Source organism: Electrophorus electricus, chromosome 5, assembly GCF_013358815.1.
Source record: "Electrophorus electricus isolate fEleEle1 chromosome 5, fEleEle1.pri, whole genome shotgun sequence".
Taxonomy (NCBI): Eukaryota; Metazoa; Chordata; class Actinopteri; order Gymnotiformes; family Gymnotidae; genus Electrophorus; species Electrophorus electricus.
In genome coordinates, this window is record NC_049539.1 from 7,827,890 (window position 1) to 7,854,762 (window position 26,873).

The following is a 26,873-nucleotide window of genomic DNA, read 5'->3' on the forward strand; positions in this document are numbered from 1 at the left end:
CACAAACACCCAGCCCTGCACCCTCACACATACCTCTGACTCACACTCCCTTACTGAGGGGGAGGCAGAGATGGGGAGAGTTTACTCAGTCCTGAGCTTGGTCAGTGTGTTTAATGTTCAGTCATGTCTCACCCTGAACTCTGACTGTGAAGGCTGCAAAGAAAGAGTGGGATGAGTTTATGCTTTAGGTTTCACCATGGCAACAATGCTTCCAGAACAGCTAATCTAACAATTCAGTTGTATGAATATACACTCACAAGCTGTTCTACTAGAAAAGCATGCCATGTAATTGGACAGTTAAAGGCTATAGCATGTTGCCATTCGCAAGCTGTATTAGACATGCCTCCATCATTAGTCAGTTTCTGACACCAGGAGCACTGTTGGCATGCTACTTTTGGATAGTGGACCCTTGTCCACCCAGCAGTGTCACAATGACATGTACTACTGCCGATGATAAATCCATACCACATCAAAACACCCACAGCCATGCCATAATCAGGTCAGTTTTATGCTGTGAAGGGACTGGTGTGCCACTCAAATCACATCTGGTGCCCAGTAGGGCTATAGGCAGAAACTGAGTAGTGATGAATGGGGTAGGAATTAGCTAATAAGCTGTACACTTACAAAGTTCAGCTAATAATGTGGCTAATGAGTAATGAGTGTCGTGCAGACATTTCTATTACAGTAGCTGGTAATGAAAAAAAAAAACATGGAATAATATTTTAATCTCAGAAATTATTCTTGGAACATATAGCCAAAAAGGTCTCAGTTTGCAAGTGCAAGTTTCCTCAGCAGAATGCAGTTCTGGGGATAAATGATCACAACTTTATCTAATGAATCATCTGCAGGGTATGCTGGGGTGTGGTTAGGCTAGGAGCACTTTCATGTGAAATACTTGAGACAACAATCAGGGTAAGGAAGAAATGCTGATAACCCTGTTTAACTTTAAAACGCATTTTCTAATCTTTGGATTTAATTTTAATTTTTTTTTTGTATTCAGGCCTCTTAGGTCCCAGCATGTGAAGGCACAAGTATGTGAACATAGACCTCAGCAGTAGTCCTCTACACTGCTGGAGTAAAACACTAACTGGCTCAAACACAGACAGAGTACTCAAGACTCAGTAAAGTGAGAGCAAATTACCAGAGCAGGATGTGAAGGGCATGCTTGTATTAACATCCATTACCAACCTAAGCACAACAGAGGGGGGATAGAAAGAGAGAGGGCTAAAGAATGATAAATGTATAAAAAAGAGAAAGAGAGGATCAATAACAAGAAAAATTGGGAAATAACATAATATATTAGCTCAGTGCAGTGATTTTATACCTATTCCTTTTAGTCTGTGTGGAAATTATTTTTGACATGACCTGCAAACATAATGATTAAATTTGTGGAAATTTACATCCATTACCAAATAGAATGGAGAGCAAAGAAATGGGGGGAGTGATAAAGAGAAGAGAAAACAGAGGGAGAAAGAGAGAAAGTGAGAGAGGTCATTTTATTTTTCTTCTCATGTGGCTATATAAACCCAGTGCATGATATAAAACCAACCCATGTTAAGTACGTGACTATAATACCAGAGCAGGGTTTTCAGCAGTGCCCCACTATCTTGTGCACATTCGCATGCTGGGATGTCATTCATATAAGCATATATGTTTAGGGTCAAGAGTGGCTTTAGGATGATGTAAAATTACTATACTATTAAATTAGATCCTGATTTATGCTGCCAACAGATCCAATGTATATCCATTAGTTCAGGAGGAGATTAATAGTACAAGGGGAATTTATGCAGTAAACATTCTAAATTAAAGCCTTTTGGAATACATAAGCAGCCTGTGACTTTCATAAAGTCCTGCACTGATGCATGGTTATGGCGTTAATAAATCACACAGACAGGAACATCCAGTGCATTGTGGTCCTTCGGCTTCTCGCCGATCTCTCAACATTAGCGTCAATGCCACAAACTGAGATCAAAAATGTTCTCTACAGGTTGTCCTGGTTCATTGTGTCACTGTCAACACATGCAGCATTATGAGATGTAATCAGTGCCAGAGAGGAGCCCAAAAGCCCTGTCTTGAGGATTATGGCACTGTGGTTTTGTTTTCTCTACCAGCCAGAGCCCCACAGACACCAGCTTTGCCCCAAGCAGTTCCAGAAGCCAATTGTTCATCCCACCTTGCACCAACAAAGTGCTGGTGCTCGTGCTGGAGCTGGTGCCGATTCCTGCAAAATAGTGAACCTTTGAAGAACAGACCTGCGTTTCCACTGGTTTGCCGGCAATTATGTATGTGGATATGGGTGTTCCTTCATCCAGAAACAGAAGTTGGAAGATTTTGCATAAACTACATGGCCATATCACAAGTAATGCATTCATTTCTTCCGTGGACCATTAATTATTAATTACTGCTGTATTTGCTGTTTTCTTGCATTTTTAGTTGTAAATGGCTGTAAGGTAGGTAAACAATTTCATGAAGTGACGCCAAGACCCCGCCCTTTGGCTGCTTGTATCACGTGTTCATTGGTTCCAGAACAGTAAGATTATGGGGCAAGAACAGCACTCATTTTTCTGGCCAAGAACCTGTTATTTTGCAGAAGGAAAGCGTGGCACCATTCAGGATTTTGTCATCAGCACCAGTGCCATACCAGTGGAGAAGTGCTATCAGTTGTCCATTGCAATGATGCTTTGGTTTCCAGGGTGTGCCATTGCTGTCGTAATATAGGTTATATTTCTTTATTCTTTTGATTCTGTATCATAGCTGAAAGGTGTACCCATGGCATTGTAAAAGCAGATCACATGTCAAAACAGATGAACCAAGTTCACACATTTTGAGTAATGACAATTTGGTTTAAACTCATTTTAGAAATCTTTAAAACTTAAATTTTTTTTTAAACTTAAAATATTACCCTCCAAGACAAACGTTCTGTTATTTGACAGTTTATTCTCTTCTTAATATCCTCCATCTAAAAGCCATTGTTGTTTTCTCTTTATCTGACTACACTGTTGTTTTCTTTTTATCTGACTACACTAATTGAACAGTATAATTAGGAATCATATCATTTTAACTTCTTCAACCAATCATGTTATTTCAATCAAGATTGTGAGATCAGGTGCTTAGTCAGTGCCTTATAGAGAGGAACCAAACATCTCCCTCTACTGTTCATGGCTATAAATGAAATAAATGTCAGGAAATAAGAGTTATTACCACTCCAGAGGTTTCAGGGTGGTAGAGGAAAGTGGGCTCCCAGCTCTGGCACAGTGCCAGGGAAACTGAAATAGCTCCACTTCTTTCATCCCATCCACATAAGGGCATTACTGCCAGTTCCAACATTTCCAATGGGCACTGACCAAATCAATCAAAGCAGGAAGTGCACTTTTCGCTTGGTAGAGTATAGATTTCTGAATATTCCCCCAGGGTGGCTTGAGATCAATCCTAGTGGGTGCTTTACGTGTGAGCTTTGACTCCTGTTGAGAGAAGATCATTGCAAAGCATTACAGTGTAGCAGTCAAGAAAAAAGGCCAAAGGCTGCAGACGTCTCAGCTGAGATGTGAAATATTCACGACTGTGAATAACAGTCAGCGCAGTTTAAGAAAGGCACATTGAAAGGCACTGGTATGAACCACTGTTCACAACCAGAATTTCCTCTCGGCGCTGCCACTCGGCGTGACAGTTACACAGGGCCAAACTGATCAAGCCTTCATCCAGAGCCAAGTACATCCAAAAGATGCTAATATTAACAGGATATTAAAACATGAATAAATCAAGGTTATACCATTAATGAGGGCTAAGAGCTGACGAGTGTCCTGGTGTAAGCATTTGGAAACAAAAATGTGCTATAGAAATGTAGCAAATAACATAAATAAAATTAAAATAAAATGAGTTAACAAATCCAGGAAAATAACTGGACTTTCTCTTCCCTATAGACATTTCATCAGTAGCTAATAAAAGCGCGTCATGAGAGAACTTGCATTGATCATCTGGGAATGGATCTGTACAGATTTCCTTTGCCTTGTGCTCCATGCATAGCATACCTTCTATCATGCTAAGGCCATTTAGCTTCCTGGGTAGCTTCCTACAGTGATAGTTACACATTACACAACATGACATCTACTAACAAGCAGCTACATCAAAGCAGAGAAAGCCTGGGAGACATTCTGCTCGGAAAGGCTGAGAGCGCCATTGCTCCTACACACTCGGAGAATGACAACCTGGTTGCTGCTGGTGAGGTAAAAAAAACAAAACATAAACTACTCTGGTAGACCTTCCTGCTCTTATAAAAGAAAGGCAACCCATTCGGTGTAGTTTGTATTTTAGTAAAATTTGTCAAATGGCAAAACAATTGCCTCCTATGCATGCTAAACAAAAGGCTCCTTTAACAAACCCACATGAGATTAGGCTGAGCTGTAAATGCAGACAAAATTGTAACAATGAGTCACCCAGACAGCTTCCATTTTCTCTTTTTTGGGGAGCCGAGCAGCTAAATTAGAGACAGTAGTTAATTCAGAGGATTGTATGACAGATGCGGCACTTCCTGTGTTGAGGGAGGGGCAGGGTGTTACATAGATAAGGAAGGAAGCACTACACTGCTCCGATAATGGCTTCCTGTTTGCGATTTGGGCTGTTTATCCTAATGTGCCTTTGAACTTTGGGCATGTGTATTCGATCGGTGTGGTTAACAGAATGGCATAAAAAGCCTATGGATGCTTGATGTGTTTACTGGTATGCTAATTTGGCATAATTAGCGACACAAGAACATCGCTAGATTCTGAGCCCGTGAGTTTGGTCCCACAGGAAGCGCAAACTTTAAACAGGAAGTTCATGTCACATAGTGAGACTGCTGGGCTGCAAGGGATAAAGAAAACACTGTCACATAACCAGAATGGGTCTTTCCATTCTGGAACATGGGACCCTATTCTGGATATTGTAATGATGTCACAGAGGTGGTCCAATCTACTTTTGCTTTTACAATATGGCTGTAGGGATTTGGCAGAGGAACTCCTACTAAGATTTGATTGTTACTTGATGTCCCTGAGAAGTGATTTCTAAAGCTGTCTCACAATGCAGTCTGCACTTCAAGAAAAGCAGCAGCGACACAGGAGGTGGCAGTGTGAATGATGAGACCATCAGTGAAACCCAATTCACCTTAAACCAACTGCACAGATACCACTCAGGTCTAAGCAGATGAAGAGACAGACTGAAGCCTGAGAGAAAATAGGGCTGGGGAACATAATTTTACACCTATGGAAATTGGAGCCCAGTGGCACAGAGCAAAATGCATATCAGTTTTTTCTTCTTTTTTTTCAAGGCATGAGAACTGCTGCTCTCTCTCTCTCTCTCTCTCTCTCTCTCTCTCTCTCTCTCTCTCTCACACACACACACACACACACACACACACACACACACACACATATACAAACACACACACACACACACACACACACACACACACACACACAATCATTTTCACACCAAATCTTAGCATAAATGGTTAGATAACCTAACTGTGAACCATTACTAGCAGAGCAAACTGAGCAGCCAATGGGACCTGACACCTGACTAGAATTATCCAAATGGGTCTGAGCATCTAAAAGGGAGAAACCTTGTAAGCACAGGTGCCTTGCACTTCTACAGCCGCTGAAAAGGTTTGACTCAGCTGGAGACACAGATTGCAAATCTGAATGAAAACAAGGTTGAAACCCTCCAGGTGCTAAAATTCCATCAAGGAGGAACCAAGGAGTCGGTGTGAGAGAAGTGCACCCAAACATGAGAAAACATTCCTGATTCCTTCATTCAGCCCGAGAGTGGCACAGCCGATTTCGATCGCTAGCTTAGGCCCATGTTCATGCATGCACAAGGCCACCATGGACGTGAGCCCCATGATGTGAAATTCCCGAATAGCATGTTTGTCAAAAAGGCCAGTTCGCTGCTTTCCAGTGACCCTGTGTCCCTGATGCATCTTACACTTTATGTTTTGGCACAGTGAGTGCCGACAGTGTTGTTATGTCTGACGTGCTAAATGTAACACAGGCTTTGAATGCAACTACATAGGGCACTCAACGCCGTGTAGAGTTAGAAACAATAACAAGGCTCAGAGGATCTATATGCAGCTTATAAAGAGGACAAAATATTTTAAATATGATTCATGATGCAGCAATTATGATACAGCATCTCTCTCTCTCTCCCTATCTCTCTCTCTCTCTCTCTCTCTCTCTCTCTCTCTCTCTCTCTCTCTCTCTCTCTCTCTATATATATATATATATATATATATATATATATATATATATATATATATATATATATATATATATACAGATTTCATGCATCAGTTTTACATTGAAATAAATAAACAGTATGCTTGGGTAAACAGAAACAAAGCAATAATAAAGATGGGGTCTGACTGGGGTCTGACTGAGAGACTTACTGAGCAGCTGGTTAGGCAGGACCTGCAGGCTTCTCTTCATGGTATCATGTGGTCCGGCTCTTCCTCCACAGGGCTCATGGTTCTCTATGGGCAACACAACAACATATACACACACATCCACACACACACACACACACACACACACACACACACACACACACACACACACACACACACACACACACACAAGCAGGTTCTACTTAGAATGCATCCTTCTGTAATTCCCTCTACAACATTCAACAGCCTTTGTGCACATTCCAGGACAACTGCAAGAAAGACGTTGTGTTTGTTCCTGCATGCGTGCTCGTCTGCGCATGTGCACCATTACACATGACTCTACATGACTGTCAGGCTGTCAGGCTGTCATTGTGTCCTTGGGGTCCAAAGACTAACTCTCTGACTGGACCCACTGCATGAGAAATATGGAGCGGATGGCAGATGCGAAATGGGATTTATGTCCCACTGGGTGGGAGAGAGGATGAAGCACGGCCCTTCAACGGCTGCTCGGATACAACCAAACAGACAGCAGAAGCAGATTCTCAAATGCCACATTCAATAAGAGTAGACTTAGGCTGGACAGCATGGTGTCAGACCGCAAGGAAGCAGATGGGTAGAGCTCAGTCAGAGAAAAAACACTGCACAGAGCATGGGTTCCTTAGACCTGAGATAGAGTGGAGCATTCTGTTAACATTAATGTGGCATTTACCAAAAATGCCCTAAGGGTTAGATAATTATCAAGCTCTTCATGTACTGGGGTTAGAAATGTTATGACAGAGAAATATGCATAGCATCATGTCCCAGGGGCTGAGAGAGAAAACCACTGGTAGAAAATATTCTTGCACATTCTTTTTTCATAATGGTATTGATAATATACATTATCATAGCCTTAATATACAAGGTATATGTCAATGCCTGAAAAAAATGATAGTTGTAGTTGCTTTGATGATAGTTGTAATGCTGCTAACACCATGGATGGTGAGGTGTAAATAAGTATCTGTTTGCTTCTAGCTTGTGCATGAGTGCTCAATTCATTCGCACTTCTTTCAAGACATGACAAAGAAAGGAAAAATGTCACTATTAAGATACAAAAAATGAAAATGCACAGATGCCTATTTCTGCTTTTTTTCTAATGTCTGAATGTTTGGTTTTGGTATTCAGCAAGCTATACTTTATATATAGCCAGTACAGCACAGTTTCTGACAGTCAAGATTCATGATTCTGAGTTTCCTCAGTGATATCTTACATGATACATGACATCTTCTTCTCAATTTGTATTTAATTGTACATGAATCTGGACATAATTGACTTAGTAAATCTAACATAAACATGGTTTTCTATAGTTCCTACATATTAAAAGTAATGATCCGCAAAACAGGTTTATGTAAATGCCTGTGAACAGGTCTGAGCTAGCAAGCCTGGGTTAAGAGGGGGATACATTTCAGGAGGAAACCTGTTGAAGTCCCACCTTCTCATTATCACTAGGGAGTTATCATGCTGTGTCCTCCTGCACTTATCCAACGATACGAAATCAGATGCCTCAATTATTGTTCACCACAATCAGGGCCGTGACCACACTAGCCCTCTTTGACTCAGCAAGTGTTTCGTGCGTGCACACACGTGTGCGTGTGTGTGTGTGTGTGTGTGTGTGTGTTAGTGTGTGCGTGTGTGCACGCGCGCGCGTGTGTGTGTGTAACATCATTAGCCCATGACGAAGTACTTCAGAGTCGTCACACATCACCTGCAGAAGAGATCCTCGGCGACTTGCTATGAAAGTAGGCGCTATGATACATGAATGTGAGTGGGGGGAACAAGGGAGTCTTTATATGAGTCATGGTCACCTGCAGGAGGAGGTTAGGGGAGGCACACACATCACTCAGCATGAACAGGGAGGACAGAGAAGCATTAAAGACCTTACAGAAACAGCATTGGGAGAAGTACAGGCCAAAGGACCATTCAGTGAAAATAAAAGAAAGCCACATAAACAGTAAGAATAATACACTATAGCAGTTCAGGCTAAATATCTAATACTTCTAGATCTATACTGTATAAGGGGAAGAGGTCCATTCAGTTCATTGGAACAGAAATGTAACATGATGCGGAACAATCATTGTCTTGTAGAAGGGTAAAATGCACGGAACAGCACTCTGATGTTGGTGCTGTGATTTCTTGCCCACCCCTTCTTACTACCCCTTCAAATCAATCACAATGGACCACAAGGGACATACATCCAACAGCCCAACCGGCAGCCAAACTTCAGCTTCAAGGCCACTACAAATCCAGTTTCCTTTGAGAGACACTTGATTAGTCCTGCAATGTTAAAGAGTTTTCGTGTTTTGCGATGCCGAAAGAGCATGCGCTACTGTTTCACCACCTCTTCTGCAGCAACAAATCACTGCATGGCAACTGACACACGCAGAGAGCCCACTTAAGTCGCCATGGCAACGATAACAGAACATTATACCCAAATCACCTCACGATGACAGCTGCAAGAAGAATTACCGGAGCAATCAGACTTTTATCGCGACACTTTGGAGATGTTGCAATTGGATCATGGCTCCTCAGAAACAAGGGCTTCCTTTCCCCATGTGTGTTAGTTGGGGTTGTGCTGCACGCTTTGACAGGTACTAGTGTCTGACTGATACCTGTTTGGTTCTGAGGTGGCAGTTTTAAACATTCACACTGGGAAAGCAAGTGTTCAAGCTGGTCCAAGATCAGCCAAGAAAGCACAATGAAATAAAGGTGTGAGTGGTGCTCCCCTGGGCGTCTGGGCACAGGGATAACAAGGCTTTTAATTTTCTATCACTCTCTATTTCACTGCCAGCTCACCTACTGCCTGGCAAAGAGCGGCGGGACACTGAACTGGAGAATACCTTTCCAGTTCAGTGCAATTCAATTCAAGTTTCTGTGGGATTAAGAAGTAATTAGATTGTAGAAAGGAAAGTCCCTTCAGATAGCTCAGTGACCAATGTTCAAAGTCAGTTAGGTCTAGTAGGCCTATTGATGTTGGATATATACAAGATGTTAGAGATATAAGAACATGGGACACGGGAATACAAACCAGATACAAAAGCTTAAGATGGTTAAGTTTGTAGAGCTTCTGAAGAAACACCAGTCTGGTTAGTGTTTGAGGGTTAAAAATGTAACTGCATGCTGATAGTCACGACAGCAGAGCATGATGATGCATCACAACAGCACATTTTAAGATCAGTTCTGAGTCTGTAATAAATAATTGTGGTCAGAAGTGATTGGGGATATGTTTCTCATTTGTCATGGAATATACTATTGTAAAAATTAACATAATGAGTGAAAGACAGGCACGGTGAGTAAATATCTAAATTAAACAAATAAACTTTAGATAGATTAACACTAGGGCAAATGTTTCATCGTTTATGAGGGAATATAGCAAAACTCAAACATCTTGCAGTGAAAGGATCAAAGCAAATCTCAGCAGTGTTAGCTAGGAGGTCTAATTCATCTCACGAAGCCCCCAGAAATACTAATGGCGGCTCTGAGAGTGGGTGATGAGACTGGATTAACTTTGCTTTGCTGCATTGGTGACATGGGTCTCCACTGCTGATTCACACCCTATCTGATGATGAGGAGAGGGGTAGGAAATGCCCCTACATGCGTTTCCTGTTCCCCTGCGGGTAACAGGCTGTAACAGGAGTGCGATCAAGCATGCGGAACCTTCCCCGGACTCTGTAACAACCCAGGAATGACCTCTTGAGAGGGGGGACACGGATCAGCGTTTACCACCATCCACAATCCTCCCTAATATAACAGAAATAATATTTATAATGAAATAATGTAAATAAGATTAAAGACCAGGATAACAATATCACCAGTACTTGTTTGAATAACGACCCCGGTGCACTACCACACAAGCAGTGACACCTGGCTCTTTTATACAATGTTACACAAGAGTTTTGACTGTTGGAACGGCTCCTCTCAGGCTATCAGGACTCGTGCTGTGACCTGCTACGTCATTTTGGTATTTCCAGAAGCCCCGTTGGCACAATGAGTTGCAGTGCCTGCCTAGTCTGCTCATCACCTGCGCTGCCAGCCCCTAGGCCACGCCCCCTGAGCAGACACGTCAGCACCGAGGCTCGGCACCAGGCCATTAAACGTGCATTAGCGCCCCAGCACGCCTCTCACTGCTCCCGGGAGGATGACGGTGACGCTCAACCACCCCCACTGAAGCGAGACAGATTAGGAACCTTCACCGTGTGTACCGCGCAGTGAAGGACTGCTGACATGGAACCACCACTGCCTTCCCATGGAGCCATTGTCTCCCTCCACCCAAGATCATGAACTATATCACTATACCACTTTTTGTATATATACTTCTCTGTCATGTTCGGAGACCATAGCATGCATGGGATGGATACAGTGTGTGGGCACAGTGCTGCTCTGCCACGCTTCTGGATGTGAATGAGCTGGACTGTAAAACTCCCACCACTCATTCATAAGAATACAGCTAATACCCTGAGTGAACCAGCTTACCTGTTTTGACATTCACATATACCCACATATATAGTATTAGGCCACGGGACTAACACTGCAGGACTGTGATCCCTGAGCAATATGTATTTTTGGGTTCTTCTTGCCCTAACATGCCTGATTCAACTTACCACATAAAGGCCTCGATGAGCCGTACTGTACCAAATATCACAATAACACAGTTATGTTAATAAGTGAATCTTGCAGATACACCCTATAAGGCCAATGGCCTGGAACAAAGCACAGCAGACCGATGGACAGCAGTCATTTTAGTTCAGCAAATTTCACGGAAGTTGGGTGAGCAGTGACTGCATGTGGATAGTTTTGGGGAAGAGCAGACAGAGGGAGACGAATGCACATACACAGTTCTCTTGTGGGATAAGGTGTGAGTGACGGATGGAGGCAGTGTGAGGTGGTATTTGTCTGTTATGGCTGGTTTGTTATGGATGCCGTTTGTGAATGCTCACGTGCACACACCCAATCACACACATACAATGTCTCTAGAATGCTGAAATGTGACAGTTCCTTTGAAAGACATGTTTGGCATGCTACCTTTTATTTTCATGTGCCAGTGCAGGTCTATGTACTGTCTATCTGTCCGACCTGCCATTCTGTGAATAACAGCCACTCCCTTGAATGCATTAGCCCTTTACTTCTACTCAGTCCAAAAATGCTGTAGTTGTATTTTTTTCTTTCAGTCATGCTTTATACTGGTAAGCATGTTCAACAAGATCAATCAGATTTACTGCCCTTGATTCTATGGCAACACCAGCCCAGACACAGACGTCCTTAAAACAACTGAGGCCAAATACGAAAGGAGCTGAGTCAACACTGGAGCATCTTCTGATCTGGAAAGTACAAAAATGCAAATTGCAACGTAATCAATTAATTTTGTAATGCTAACATGTGCACACAAATTAGAAAGTGTTATGCATGACAGCATTCTTCCAACAGCTGCTTTTCACAGAATGAGCCCTGAAAATGTCAATTCAGCCAATCGACACCAATAGCACATCCCATAAATTAACACAACACAAACATCATAAAAAGGCTTACAATAATTAAAAATAATCAAAATCCTAAAGCTTTGAATACTACAGAAGTAATAAAATATCTTGTTCTTGTGTGATGTTTACTTTGTGACCGCCAGGCTTGTGTTTGTACGTACTCTATATGCGATATAATTATATAACCTACAGCTACGCTTCTCAGAACCATTTTTTTTGTGTGTGCGAAGAGAAACAATAAAGCGTAGTTGTCGTCTGAATTTGCCACACTTTCATGAGACTTGTCACAGACATAATCTAGGGGTTGTGCCCATTTATTATATGTTTGCCAGGCTTAACATCAAGAGGACAGGCATATCATAACCAGTAGATACTGGCCATGAAAGGTTGAGTTTAAATTGCAGAGTTCGTTAGGTGCCAGAACCCACACAAACTAATCACTGCCATGCAACATACCTTTATATGACTCAGATAATAATCACTGCCATGCAACATACCTTTATATGACTCACATAATAATCACTGCCATGCACCATACCCTTATATGACTCACATAATAATCACTGCCATGCAACATACCTTTATATGACTCACATAATAATCACTGCCATGCACCATACCCTTATATGACTCACATAATAATCACTGCCATGCACCATACCCTTATATGACTCACATAATAATCACTGCCATGCAACATACCTTTATATGACTCGCATAATAATCACTGCCATGCACCATACCTTTATATGACTCGCATAATAATCACTGCCATGCAACATACCTTTATATGACTCGCATAATAATCACTGCCATGCACCATACCCTTATATGACTCACATAATAATCACTGCCATGCAACATACCCTTATATGACTCACATAATAATCACTGCCATGCAACATACCTTTATATCACTCACATAATAATCACTGCCATGCACCATACCTTTATATGACTCACATAATAATCACTGCCATGCACCATACCCTTATATGACACACATAATAATCACTGCCATGCACCATACCCTTATATGACTCGCATAATAATCACTGCCATGCAACATACCTTTATATGACTCACATAATAATCACTGCCATGCACCATACCTTTATATGACTCACATAATAATCACTGCCATGCACCATACCCTTATATGACACACATAATAATCACTGCCATGCACCATACCTTTATATGACACACATAATAATCACTGCCATGCACCATACCTTTATATGACTCACATAATAATCACTGCCATGCACCATACCCTTATATGACACACATAATAATCACTGCCATGCACCATACCTTTATATGACTCACATAATAATCACTGCCATGCACCATACCCTTATATGACTCACATAATAATCACTGCCATGCACCATACCTTTATATGACTCGCATAATAATCACTGCCATGCAACATACCTTTATATGACTCACATAATACTGCGTGTATAAAATATATCAGCATCAGTGGTCCGGGAAGCCTCAATAACTACTGATAGGTTAACTAACCCAATCAGCATCTGTGACTGTGGTTGCTCCTTCCTGCTTTATGCCCACAATAAGAAAGGTGCACTAAAGGCAACCTGGGGACAGAAAGGTCAGTGTTACTGTGCTGATATACCTGCATCCCTGGGAGGACACATTTACCTTCCAGCAACACAGAGCTGCATCCCTGGGGGGACACATTTACCTCCCTGCAACACAGAGCTGCATCCCCAGGGGGGACACATTTACCTCCCTAAAACACAGAGCTGCATCCCCTGGGGGACACATTTACCTCCCTGCAACACAGAGCTGCATCCCCTGGGGGGCACATTTACCTCCCTGCAACACAGAGCTGCATCCCCTGGGGGACACATTTACCTCCCTACAACACAGAGCTGCATCCCTGTGGGGGATCCAGTTACCGCCACTCCAACCCCTCAGACCAACCTTACACACTGCTGCCAAGTTCAGTTTGATGATACAAGGGGCTTCTCTCTCAGCTACACAGAGACTTCCATGGGTCTCATATTCACAATCATCTTTGATCTCCAAGGAGCGGATTTTTTAATAGACTTGCTCCTGGCCGCCCAGAGGTGCATTAAAAATAAACAAGGACAATAAAGGAAGATAAGAAAGGGATTGTGTTGGAGGGATGAAACAGCATGGCTGAAGCTCTCCAAGAGGGCGCCAGGGCTGGCAATGCAAGGGAAAATAACTTTTGTTCTCATTTGCACATTATCTATTTTGTATTAAAATTCTTCTGAATTCAGACAAATGACCCACAGCTATTCCGAGAGATACTAATAATAAAATAGTGGGTTTATACCGCTGGAACTTCTTGGGGGGGGGGGACGAGGTAGCAAATGCCAGAAAGGAACTGAGAATGTACATCAAGGCCAGCATGCTCAAGCCACGTGCGTATTCTTAGAGCTCTTCCTTGCACCAGTATTATTCCACTGAGATTGATCTGTAGTCTTCAGACCTGGATAGTCTCAATAGATAGATTCTTATTTGAAAGGTATTTACAAATGGATTTAAGGTGAAACACAAAACAAAGGTGCTTATGACTGGATCTACCCTGAAACACAAGAGAAAAATCAGACAGAGTAAGCTAAAATGGGCAGAGATAGTGCACAATGGCTAGAGAGGCATTAGATCCCTACAAATGCCATTTCTGGACTTGTATTAGCTTCCCCAGTTGTTTTGAGACATTGAATTCCAGCAGGAGACAAGGACAATGGTGCACACTATTTCTTTCAAATGCCTCTTAGGGCTTGGATTCAGCCACATCCTTCTGTTTAAGCAATGCTAAAGGGACTATAATTGCCTTAAATGATGAGTCCTAGTTGTATGCCAAAGCTTAGGCCCTTCTACCCTAATATATTGATTATTGCTATCAGTGATGGAGGTCTCTAACAAGCCAAGAATGGCAGTTGTGATTTTAACCTTTTTCCAATATGCAGGCCATTCAATAGTGTCCTGCTAGTGCAGGTTTTCAATTAGCTTTTAGGTACTTGATAATGGAAGACAACACAACGGAATTGCCTACAGTTGTTTGTGCAGTCCGTGCTGGCATTGGCAAAAAAAAATTCACTTAAACGTGAGCAGTGAAGATAAAGATATTTGAATGGTCTAAAATGTAAACTTTATATTCTGGATGAAATACTGGTCCTAAGCATGTAACATTTAATGAGATCCATTATGGTTGCATAGGCTTACACAACAAGTGTGTATTATTACTCCTTAAGATGTAGTCCCCAGTTTTGTAAAGTAATATAATTTGCAGTGCTAAATGTCCTTCATCTTTATAAATAATCTTTTACATTTAGACATTTGGCATATGCTTTTTTTCCAAAGACAAAAATGTGAGGAGCAGAAAGCAAAGTGATAAGTACATATAGAGTACTTTATGCGTTGTAGGCCTAAATTACAAGATATAGTTAAATTTGGGCTAAAAATGTGTAGCTACAAGCAAAGCCTAAGGCGTCTCCTCTGAGATGAAATTTCTGCTGAGCAATTTGACTTTAAAGAGATGCTAATGTCCCAGAACAAACGGCTCTTTAGGAACTCTGCTTTCACACTGCGGAAGTTCCAAGTTAAAGACGGGTGAACTCTACCTTAGATCCTCCAACTCTCATGCTTCGAAGTTACTGGGTGCTGCAAACCCTTTTGGCCACCAGTACTCACAAGGCCCTCGTTCTGTTGGTGCCTCACACTTTTCATCACATTGCTTTGCATCCCATTTCACATACTGAAAAGTTCTGCATTGGAGGAAAGTAACTCTTGAAGGCACTACATGATGGAAGACTGAATCTGTGTCTGATAATATGCAAACTCCACTCTGAGGCCTCTTCTCTCTTCTGGTAATGCCATGATGAACTTTTCATCAAACAAAAATATTTTTGCGAGTTAGAAAGTTTTGCATCTCCTCAAAGGGAACACCTAAGTCTTTGAGTGGATTTTTTAAGACTACCGAACTCATCATACTTCCAGTCAAAGTAAATGACAACTAAGCTACTTACATTTGCTGGTGAAGTTATAATACTTTCTCGACAGTTTAAAGTATAGTTCTCAAAACTGAGTCTTGCAGTGAGGCAATTTAGCTATTTCTCTTCTCCAACACAGCTGATTCAGGTCAACAAATTGACTTGCTGCATAAGACAATTAAATAGTTGAATAGTGTGTTGAGGTAGTGGAAAAACACTAAACTGCAGTGTCGCAGTGCTGTTGGATTTGCACTGAACAGCCTGGATTTGGAGAGACTTAATAGTCAGGAAAGTTGCCTCATACGTAGTCTGGATGTTGTGCTTAGCTGAGTAAAGAGAAAATGGTCTGGAAGGGTTTCCTGGTAAACAGTGATCAATCACAGACATGACACCAGTCGATCTTTCTGACACTACTCAGAGAAATCTGAGGAGCTTGCCACCAACAGACATATAGCAGACTCTACTCTACAGAGAGCTCTAGACACATCGACCTTCCATGCACTTATGAGCACAGCAATGGTGAGCTTGGCAAAGACTGGGTCAAGTTCCTGTGTACTAAATTTGATGCTTTGAATTTGACACTAACTCGAGATTATTTTATATCACTCATAAATGTGTGTGTATGGGGAAGAGGTGTATATAACTATACATATACCACAGGAGACCGGTGATGTCCCCATGCAACCATCGATCAGGGACGGCCTACCCAACTCTCCTTCTCCAGTGATTTGTCAGATGACCAAAGCAGGTGCACTTTCAGCTCCAGACACACAGGAGGCAAGCAGGTCCCAAGGCATTCTGGGTAAATGGAGATGAAACTGTGTGGTGGCGAATGCCACAGGAGCATGACACAGCAATGCTGAAACACCAGCAGGGGAGCTGTCAACACGCATCCATCTTTCCTCTCCCGGCATGCAATAAACTACCTCACAAGGAGACTTCACAAAGCACCTGATCTCACCTCTGTTACAGATATATGAAGTATAAATATATAAATTCATATAAAATATGAATGCATTTTATATTGAATATTTGTATTACATTGTCTAATTTCTAAATCTCTGCATTTTGGTGGTGAATTCATTTTAATCAATGTTCATTCTGAGTCATCTATTAAAACCACCACACTTCCTTTAAATCATTATACCCCATGGATAACTTATACTCCATAGTTATGAATGGTACATTATTAAAAGCACAACAAAGCCCCCCTCCCCAGATCTTACTTCCCCTCATTAATAGGCTAATAGTTCTCAAAGGCATTGATCATGACTATATAATGTTATTACCTCTTAGCAAGCCACAACATGAACACACTTAAAGGGTTAAAATCCCAGGAGCAGCAGGCCTTATGAATGCTTAATATGGTAACTGTCACTGAATGAAAAAGAAAACAAGGGAAAAAAAAAACAGCTTTTGTGCTGGAGTCACCACAAAATGAGTCGTGGGCATATTAGTACATGTAATGAGTCATCAAACAAACCAATATAAGGAGTCCAAGTGTAAGGGGCAAGTTTAGTTTGGTTTATAACACAGCATTCTAATCAACATCACCGAGCTTCCAGAATCTTCTTTGATAGGCATGAGCACTGGTGAAGCAAGTTCATTTTGTCTGGCTTTTGACAGAATGTAATTACCGCTCGCTATGTAATAAGGTAAAACATAACATCATTAAGGAGTGTGAATTTGCACATGCACATGCAAGGTTTGTTTGTTTTTAAATGCTGGTAATTTAAAGGCGAAATTGCCTGGGTGCAGCCGTCTGCACAGGTGAACGGGTAAGAGGGGGATTATTCTAACAAGTCTGTGTCTGCAGTTTAATTTAGGGTGTGTATGTTAACTTGTGTGTGCATGTCTTCTTTTCCAAAGGCCAGCTTATTGGTGGCTTCTGTTATGTTCTAGCTGTGTGCAGAAATCACCAGTTTTGAAAACTGTAGGCCTGCTTAACATGGATTTAAGAGTGGCTCATAATGCTGTGGAAAATATCTTTGCTTTCAGCACGACAAAGATACGCAAACACAGTGGTGAAGCTGTAGTGCCTTCACTGTACCAAAGCCCAAAACAACTGCCAAAACAATGGCCCTGTGAAATGATAATTGTTTAATGCCTTGAGCACGGAGCATTAACCTTGAGGCGAACTCAGGGGACAAAAAAACTCAGTCCAAAACAACTGGTGTTCACAAACAAAGGACGATATTTTACTGAAAAACATGGGTCACAGAATTGTTTTCTCCTCGGCTCAGGACAAACTGCTTGAAGGGCAGATTTTCTATAAGCCAGGTGTATTTTGGCAGTATCTTATCTTCATTAAACAAGAGGTCACCTTTTTTGGCAAGAATTCCTGAAGTAGCGCAAATAAATATTTTCCATTTTCCATGACTGGACTGAGTGGTATGTCTCTAACAACAGCTTGTTATAAGATGGGAAATTCTAGACAGTAGCAACAGTGGCAGGTCAAGGAGAAAGAATTTACACAGTAATTAAACTTTCAAGCGTAAACATTTCCTGCTACTCTAGAGCAATGGCATCACTCGTGGACCTGCGCACACTCTCACAAACGTGCAAGCGCTACAGCAACAGGAAGGCGTGCACATTACGAAGCCTGCCGGTTACACAGACCCTTGACAAAGTGACAATAGCAGGAATGGAGGCAGGCAAAGGAAGGATGTGTTTTGGAGTGCTTCGCACATTGTGAGGAGCTTCCTTAAGTCTGATGGACGCAGCTGAGGAAATGCAAAGGAAATGAGGGTGGGAGAAAGAGGGAGAAAGAACTGCCAGAAATAATCTCTACAGTCAATGTGGAGAGTGGAGGCGTAACAGATTACAACACATTTCTGCTTTTACCCTTGCTTTGCTGATCATTAAAGGTAACGTTTCTCAAGACCTCATCAAGTAAAATGACTGAAATCACTGAAAACTACCAGAAGAAGCAAGATGAAGGCTGACGCAGCTGATCAGACAGCACCCACAAATGACAGAGACCTGAAGACGGGAAAGGTCGGACTCTCTTATGCTTTTGTAGATTAGCTGGACACTATTTCTGAAATTACTAAAACACCTGCCCAATTTTTGATTACTACATGTAATGTGTCAAACAACAACAACTGACAGTAGTATTCACTGCTAAAGTTGTTTATGCAAATGTATATTACTCATTATCAAAGTCAGATATAGAAAAATGTGTGGCACCATGTAGTTCAAAACACTCCTACCAATCACAGCAACCCAACAGTGCTGCGTATGTACACTTACCAATGTTCCTCATTGCTGAATCCTCTTCAGATGAAAGCCAGGTGTTCACCAGTGAGCTTTTTTAACGAAGGGATAAAACATCAAGTCTAGCTGATACAACGCTGCCTTTCCTCAGGGAGCGACCAGGTTTGCCGAGGAATCTTCTAAGTGAATTTAAGCCATACAATTAAAGGTATCCAAAGACGGTGTCACTCACTGCCCATGATCAAGACTCCAGACTCTGCCCTTTCCTTGTACAAACCAAGGCATATAGATGATAGTCATGACCTTTCATCGTAGAGCAAAATTGGCCTTTTTATTAGAGAAGTGCACTCGTCACTGCAGGCAGCCAGAGCTGAGTCAGGTCTTCTGGGAAATGGGGTAAAATTTACCCAAGCCACACGTAATATGAGGGCATATCTAATTCCTATCTGTGCTCATTACACCATGTGGGTGTGCGTGTACGTGCGTGAATTATGTCTTAGTGGGCACATAAGTAGCTGAGTTCACCTTGGAGTGCAGGATGGAGATGAGAAGCTGGTGTTGGGGACGATGACTGAAGTATGGGAGAGACCCCGCGGGATAAGAGCTCAGTGACTGCTGTTACCGCTTAACACCAGAGCTTTTAAAAAGGTCATTTAAAAGATAAACGAAAAGTATAATAAAAGGCAAGCAGTGTAGCAGGCAAACGGGTGTCTACTTGAATGAACATATGGAGAGCTAGCAACGAAAGTCACACTAAGTGTACACATACGTTCACTGCAATTTACTGGTTTGAAAATGATATTTTAGATATAAAGTATGCGTGAATGAAAAAAGCTAAGAAATGCTGTACATGCCCCTATAATGCTCATTTAAGCTCCTCTCCATGCTGTTCAAGTTTAAATGAGAGTAATGTAGCCCCATTTTGGACAGCCCTTTTTATTAAGGAGATAATGAATACCCTGGGTTGTTTTCTCTCATTAGGTCCATGCTTCTTCCATTTGGTGTCTGTGCTGGCAGTGGCCCTTCTAAACAAAAATGTCCCAAAAATCCTTGAAAACGGTCTAATCATTAACTTGAAAAGCTTTAGAAATTAGCATAAAGTATGAATCACTGCTGGAGAACCACATTTAGCAGCCTGTAGAGTTCTTACAGCATGTTCAGCATTAATTAATTAATGTATTTATTAATAGAGAGCAAGAGAAAATAGGAAACACAGGAACATTGGGGAGACCATGCTGAAACTCAACAACAACAATGTCCAGTCCCTCAAACAGTGTAAGAATGGCTGTAACAATTTCTTTAAAGATTAAAGGACTTAAAGGTCTAAAGCATGCTCTGATAGCTTTTTTGACACAGCACTTTAAAAATCTCACTAGCATTCCACCTTTACTCCCTCTGCTTTTCCCCTATAGTATAGTCAGTGGTTTTATGACATTATCAACATTTCTGGGCTAGCATGGGAACGCGGATCCCTACTATACTCTGGAATGAGTCATATTAGCATCTGCCTTTTAGCACCTAAGACCTCCACTTAAGGAAGGTGACATAATGCTGTTTTTTTTTTATCCCCCTAACATTTGTTCCTACATCCTTCTCTGTGTTCCATTTCTTCACCATATCTGCTAACGGGGATGACGCAAGGAGATCAAACCCTCAAGCCATCAAAGCCCTTCCAAGTCTCAGGCCACCTCCACAAATTGTTAACCATGTCATGAACAAAGTGGCAGTTCGAAGCCTGAGACATCTTGAAATCCTGTCCTTCACACTGGCTGGTGTTATTAAAGGGCTTTAGTGCGGCTCAACACCAAATCCATGACATCAATCAAACGCCTCCAACAGATGCTTATCTTACAAATAATGAAGCAATCAACATAACCACTCAGCATGCTAATTACCTTGCGCTAGCCTGGTCGTCCAGGGATGCTAGGCTCCAAAAGGCGGGTGGGGTATGTTTGCATGCCTTTTCACAGACAGACACTTAATTACCAGACGACGGAAGGCCGTGTCATCAGTCATGATTGAACAGATGAATAGGTAAACAGCACTGCACTGTCGTAGAGTCTGCCAGGCTAGCGCAGCATCATGACTGATCGCGTGACACAGTGAGCACCACTTGAAAAATGAGCCTGAGGGACAGTAACAGCGGTGTGATCACACAGTGACAGTGCTGTGTGATCATGGCCCGGGACTGTAAGTGACCTAAAATAACAGGAACTTACTGCAGATCACTGCACTTAACTGAGCCAAGTGGGTTGTCACATAGTCTAATGTATTTGCTGATTTATGGTCCAGACCGGTACTTTTAAAATCCATTTCTGACTTATTGATTATGACATACAGAATACCTGTGAGATAATATAATCAGTGGTGTAATTGTAATTGCAACGCTATATTAATTTACACAATGCAACATTTTTCTTTTCAATCAGGCTGCTTTCCAGATACATGCCAGACACAGAAGTACAAAATGATACATTTAAAAAATAAGGCACTTTGACACAACCTACTGACAGTCTATCAAACTGCCACAATAAAATGAGTCAAGCACAAGGGAGAATCTCTCATCCGATTTGATGGCTCACGGTAGAAGAGAGCAAGGAGACCCAAGCCGGAATGAATGTGAGTGGCCTTCCCCTGGTCTGTTTATGACTGGGCTCGTTAAACAGCAAACGCCTCACCCCGCGGAGCGAGTGTGTCCCTGCAGCTCAGTGTTGAGAGTGCGTGTGCCTGGACTCTACCTTTCTCTACCATATACTTCTACCTCCATCTCCATCTCCATCTCCATCTCCATCTCCAGGCTATGGCATCCTCCACCCTTCCCTGGCACCTCCTTGTCTACTCTTAACTCATTTTATATGCCCAAGGTATCGTTTCCTCTTTATATTTTTTAGCTCGCCAGAAAACGTGCCACTTTTGTGTCTGTAGGGCAGGCATTAACCGGCCTATTGACAATGAAGAAGCTTGGCATGGAGAGAGAGGCTGAGGGGCAGAGCTTTGAGACGGCCTGCACAGACTTTCTCTCAGAAGTTACTGTGGTGACAACTTCCTCAGGAAATGACCACAGGAATACGCACCAGCAAGAAAACACGCCAGCGGGAGGGAGCAAATGGACGTGAAGGAAGCAAAGGCATTGGCATCATCATGGTTTGAGAATTTACACCACTAGTCAGCCCCTTATCTTGATTTTCGACATCTCAGCAATTCAGCAAATAGCAAATTCAGAGTATGAGTTAATGTATGACCTGCTCTGAGGGTGTGTGAAAAATCTACTTGACGGTGTAGATGTGTAGTCTCAGGTTAAATAAGACATCCAGTGAACTCAACACACATACAATAAAATATCACACATTAACAAGAAAATCGAAGTGTGATTCCTATACAGGCTTAACATCCCTGCAGCGCTGACAGATTCTCCTCTGCAGTGTCTGTACTGGCTCCAAAATGGGCAATGCTGCAGTCAGCCTGGCCAATTTACAATCCGTCACAACACCGTTAGAGAGAAACACGGCATCACCTGCTTCTTCATCGATCCAAGTGGAGAGCTGAAGAGAAGCACTCCATGACCAGCTGAGGGCAGCACAGACACTGCACATCTTGGCATCCTTAAAGGATCATAGATAAAGACTTGCAGAAGAGGTATTATTCATGTTGTGCTAAATACTCAAAGTACTCTAAGAGAGACATCCAGGATGTGCAGATCTGGCCAGGCTGCACTAAATCTGCTCTTCAGGTGGGTGCCAAGCTAAGAGGCTGCCTGTAATTTGCACACATATCTCCAGCCAAGGGGTAGGGTGACCTGATGTTGGTATAGCCGATCACCTATGTTCATTGATTGTTTGCAGGTTGGCTGGCGGATGAAGAAAGTAATATTGATTTTTGGAGCACGCTGATATTGAGATTTACATATGTGGTGGGGTAACACTTCACAGCTTTGTAGTAAATTAATTCTGTTTTTTAGACAACCTCACTTAGTAAAATGTACTGCCATACATCCAATACAGTGTAACATCTCATCAGACTCTGATATATCAATATTATTAACGATAACAGTTTAATAACTCCATACAATTTTGGGGGTGGCTTGATAATACTAGACGCTCTAGAGCATTCAAGAGGCCTGTTTTCTTGTCCCCCAAACCATGCGCTCTTCAAGGTGTTCCACTGTATCCATGGAGATGCTGTTGGCACAGTCTCCACACCTCTTTCTTTCAGTCATATAAACACAAACACTGATGCACACACATATACACATAAGCACACCTGCAAACATGCACACACACAAACACACACATGCACACACATGGTTGTTTTGCCAAATCTTTTTTTTTCTCCTCTGGGTGTTTTATTTATTATAAATAGTAATTCTATAGACTGCATGGAAATGAATTTGCCAGGCTGACACCTCTCTCCATTTTATTCAATATTAATGTCATCTCAGATTACCAGACAATTCTGCTCTATCCCCATGAGAAACCGACGGTGCTCAGACAGAGAGACAGAAACACAAAGGAAGAGAGAGAGAAACAGACATGCAGACAGAGAGAACAAAATACAGATCAAGAAAGGGAAAGAGTGACAGCTTGTGTTTGGTCAAGTCACATAATCTAGTCAAATCAAATTTCCAAGTCAGAAACAAAAACACACAAACCTGAAAGAAGCTTCACAATCTGCTCTTTTGAAAAAAACATATGCTATTACCATAGGACAGACAAGCGGGTCCCTAACTAGAGATTTATTTTATCAATATGAAGGTAATTTCTAATAAGGCATCTTATAATAAATACAACACAAACACATTAAAAAGCAAAGATATATTCTTCTGAGCTCCCTTTATCCTGCATTTAAATGGTCACAGTTTTCCAGCCAAGATTACAAGATGGTATTCAAAACATGACAGAAAATAAAGACCTAAAAAGTCTAAATCTAAATAAGAGGGAAAACTGATCAAAAAACAAGTATATTAAAGCAAAACATCTTTGCATTCTGCTATAGAATGAATAAATCAATAATACAGTGCCTTTATTGTACTTTTATATTGTTTATAGAGATTGAGTAGGTGTTAGTTTGAATGCCATTTCACTCTAAAAGCATACTGATTGCTGCTCTGAAATAGTGTCCTCTGATTTGTGGTAAATAATAAAAAACTAATGTTTGTTAAAGGAAACTAATGTTTGTTAAAGGAATCTGCTGACTGTAGGCAGCACTATGAAAAAACACAGTTCAGATTTGCTTTTCCTCTTTACTGAATCAGATATACAAGGTTAGACAGGGTTAGCTAACTAGCCCTACACATTGTGTCCCTGTGCTAAAGATACTGTATGACTGTATAATTTATATCACCTCTAAAAAGACTTGTCTGGATGGCAACATTCATTGTTTAGACTTTAAGGGTACGGTTACGTGTGTCTCATGTAGGGCTATAATGTTAGAGGAGAAAAGCACCACACACCTGTCTGAATGAAGGCTTAGCTGTCGGATCCTTTGCTACAGTTTCTGTTGGGCAACCTCCCTCCCCCCAAACCACAGTCAGCCATGAGGAGCACATGGGGAAAGTCATTATGAGTCTCAAATATATCAATCAGAGTATCAGCAGTCATGAAATAGGTTGAGAATAGCAATGAAAGAGGACGATAGCGTCACCTCAGAGGAAGAAGAGGTTAGAGAGCTACGCTGAGAACCTACTGGCTAGTTCATTGGTTCCTGACTTCTTCATGCAGAGCTTGCAACAGGGAAAACTAAGCTAACAAGTGAACCATTTGCTTTGCTATTGCTGAATAACACAAAAAAAAAAACCAGCTTTTATGAAAAGAGAAAAATCCACAGGAAGTGATACGCCATGAACCGAGGCACTTGGAGTCACCTCACTCAGCCTAGATATTTGATGCAAGTAACCTGACTGGTAAACCTGAGACTTTGTTTGAACAAAAGCATCAGGTAATGTCCTAGTGTCTCAGACCTGGAACCAACAGCATAGATGAATCATACAAGACTGACAGGCTGCTAGGTCAGTGAATAGCAATGGAAAGACACACACGCACACACACGCGTGCACACACACACACACGCACACACAAACTACACAAAAGTCCACATACACAAACACACACACACACACACATGCAAACTCACTTGATAAGTTCAAGAAGCAATATTGTTTATACTATTGGAAAAGTGATGCAGTCACACTGGGTGTTTGACTGTAGTGAAAAAAATCACTTAAGAGTTATTTGTGTCATACTAAAATTCCTATATCTATATGTCAGTCTCTAATAAACTTTTTTACTTACTTAATTTACTGTCACTTACATTTGTATCATTAATCTTCTAATTATATATTAAATATTAGAATGTTATATTATTAATGATGTTATTTTTAGATATACTATTGGCTTTTTTATATTTTCCATTTTCTTTTTTAATTATTTCTTTTTTCTGTTGTTCTGCATATTTGTTGTTTGTAGACCCATGAGCTACTAACTGCTGTAAAGGCCACAGCTAATAGGGATTTAAAAAAGCAAAATACTAAGACTGAGTCAGTCAAAAAGAGATTTCAAGACATATATCAAAAAGATGAACTAGGCTATACGTGCAGAATGGAACACTTGCAACCAGACTGACTAATGATATTGTCACTCCGGCTTGGCCTGGCTGCATTTCCACTGGTAGCACCACACACCACACATCCCTACCAGTTTGGCAGTCGGCAGTGATATCTGGCAGATAATTTGTACATTCGGACTGAATGCTAATGCGCATATGGTACTGAGAATTAATCTCCGCGTGGGGTAGCGCAGTCGAATTATCTGAAATTCCTGGTTTGATCCAGTGCTGCTTTTATGTGACAGAGGACAGAGTCTCACTGGTTCCCCATTTTATTTCCAGAGTGACGTAACAGTCAAAATACTGAGCATAGAAGGGGCTCTTCTGCTGAAGCACTTGAGAACAACTCGAAATGTGTTTGATTCATTTGAAGAGTTTAAATGTGGAGTCTCTCTCCACTGAGGTGAAAACAGGAAAACCATCCTTCACAGAAGAGTTAAAGTATATTGAGACTACATACAGAATACATAAAGAAAATACATAAATACATAAAGAAAATGCATGGATCACATACATACACAGACACACACACGCATACACACATACACACACACACACACACACACACACACACACGCAATGCTGTCTTCATCATTACTTGGTGAATACAAGTCCTGTAGTACTGCAGTAACATAAAGGCCCTGACATTTGCAATTTATGGGGAAAATGGTTCCAATTAAATAGCTAATGCAAAACCGGGATTTTGAAACTCTGGATGTTCATGTGGCTTTATATATCAAAGAGCACCAGACTACATATCACGTGGAAAGCTTGTCGGAACTGATATAGATAAACTAAGAGCGGCTCTTATGGGGAACAAAACAGATGCAACTAATAATGCTGTTCTTTTAGTCAAACAACCGCAGTGAAAGTTCACAGCAATCAGCCAAGATAATACACCCTTATCCATGACGAGTCACACTTCCTCTCACAGGTATTGCCATGGAAACAGCAGCCCATCATTGAGCTTATGACACCCATTCGCCCGTTCCCAAAGTCAGCTGCCATCTGTTCCCGTGGCAATTTCATAAGTGTTCTCTGCGGAGGCTCATTAGCAGCCGTCATAACCTCTTGACCATCGAGTCTGTGCGCCATCCCAGGCAGTGAGGCCGCCTGCTCTGGTTCTTAAGGTCTAATCAC

The 26,873-nt window shown here is 41.6% G+C and overlaps 1 protein-coding gene across 5 annotated transcripts in view; it reads right to left on the bottom strand.

Moving 5' to 3' along the window:
• The window catches only part of tmem108 (transmembrane protein 108), a 40,669-nt gene that overhangs the window by 8,158 nt on the left and 5,638 nt on the right, over nucleotides 1-26,873 (bottom strand). For 2 of the 5 annotated variants that reach the window (XM_035526357.1, XM_035526358.1), the window contains 2 exons: nucleotides 13,366-13,529; nucleotides 6,419-6,502 (listed from right to left, as the gene is read on the bottom strand). In XM_035526357.1, the coding sequence (XP_035382250.1) occupies nucleotides 6,419-6,502; nucleotides 13,366-13,411 (130 nt within the window). In that variant the 5' untranslated portion in view covers nucleotides 13,412-13,529. The remainder of the gene's footprint in view (nucleotides 1-6,418; nucleotides 6,503-13,365; nucleotides 13,530-26,873) is intronic. The other 3 variants (XM_027004349.2, XM_027004347.2, XM_035526359.1) reach the window with 2 other exon arrangements.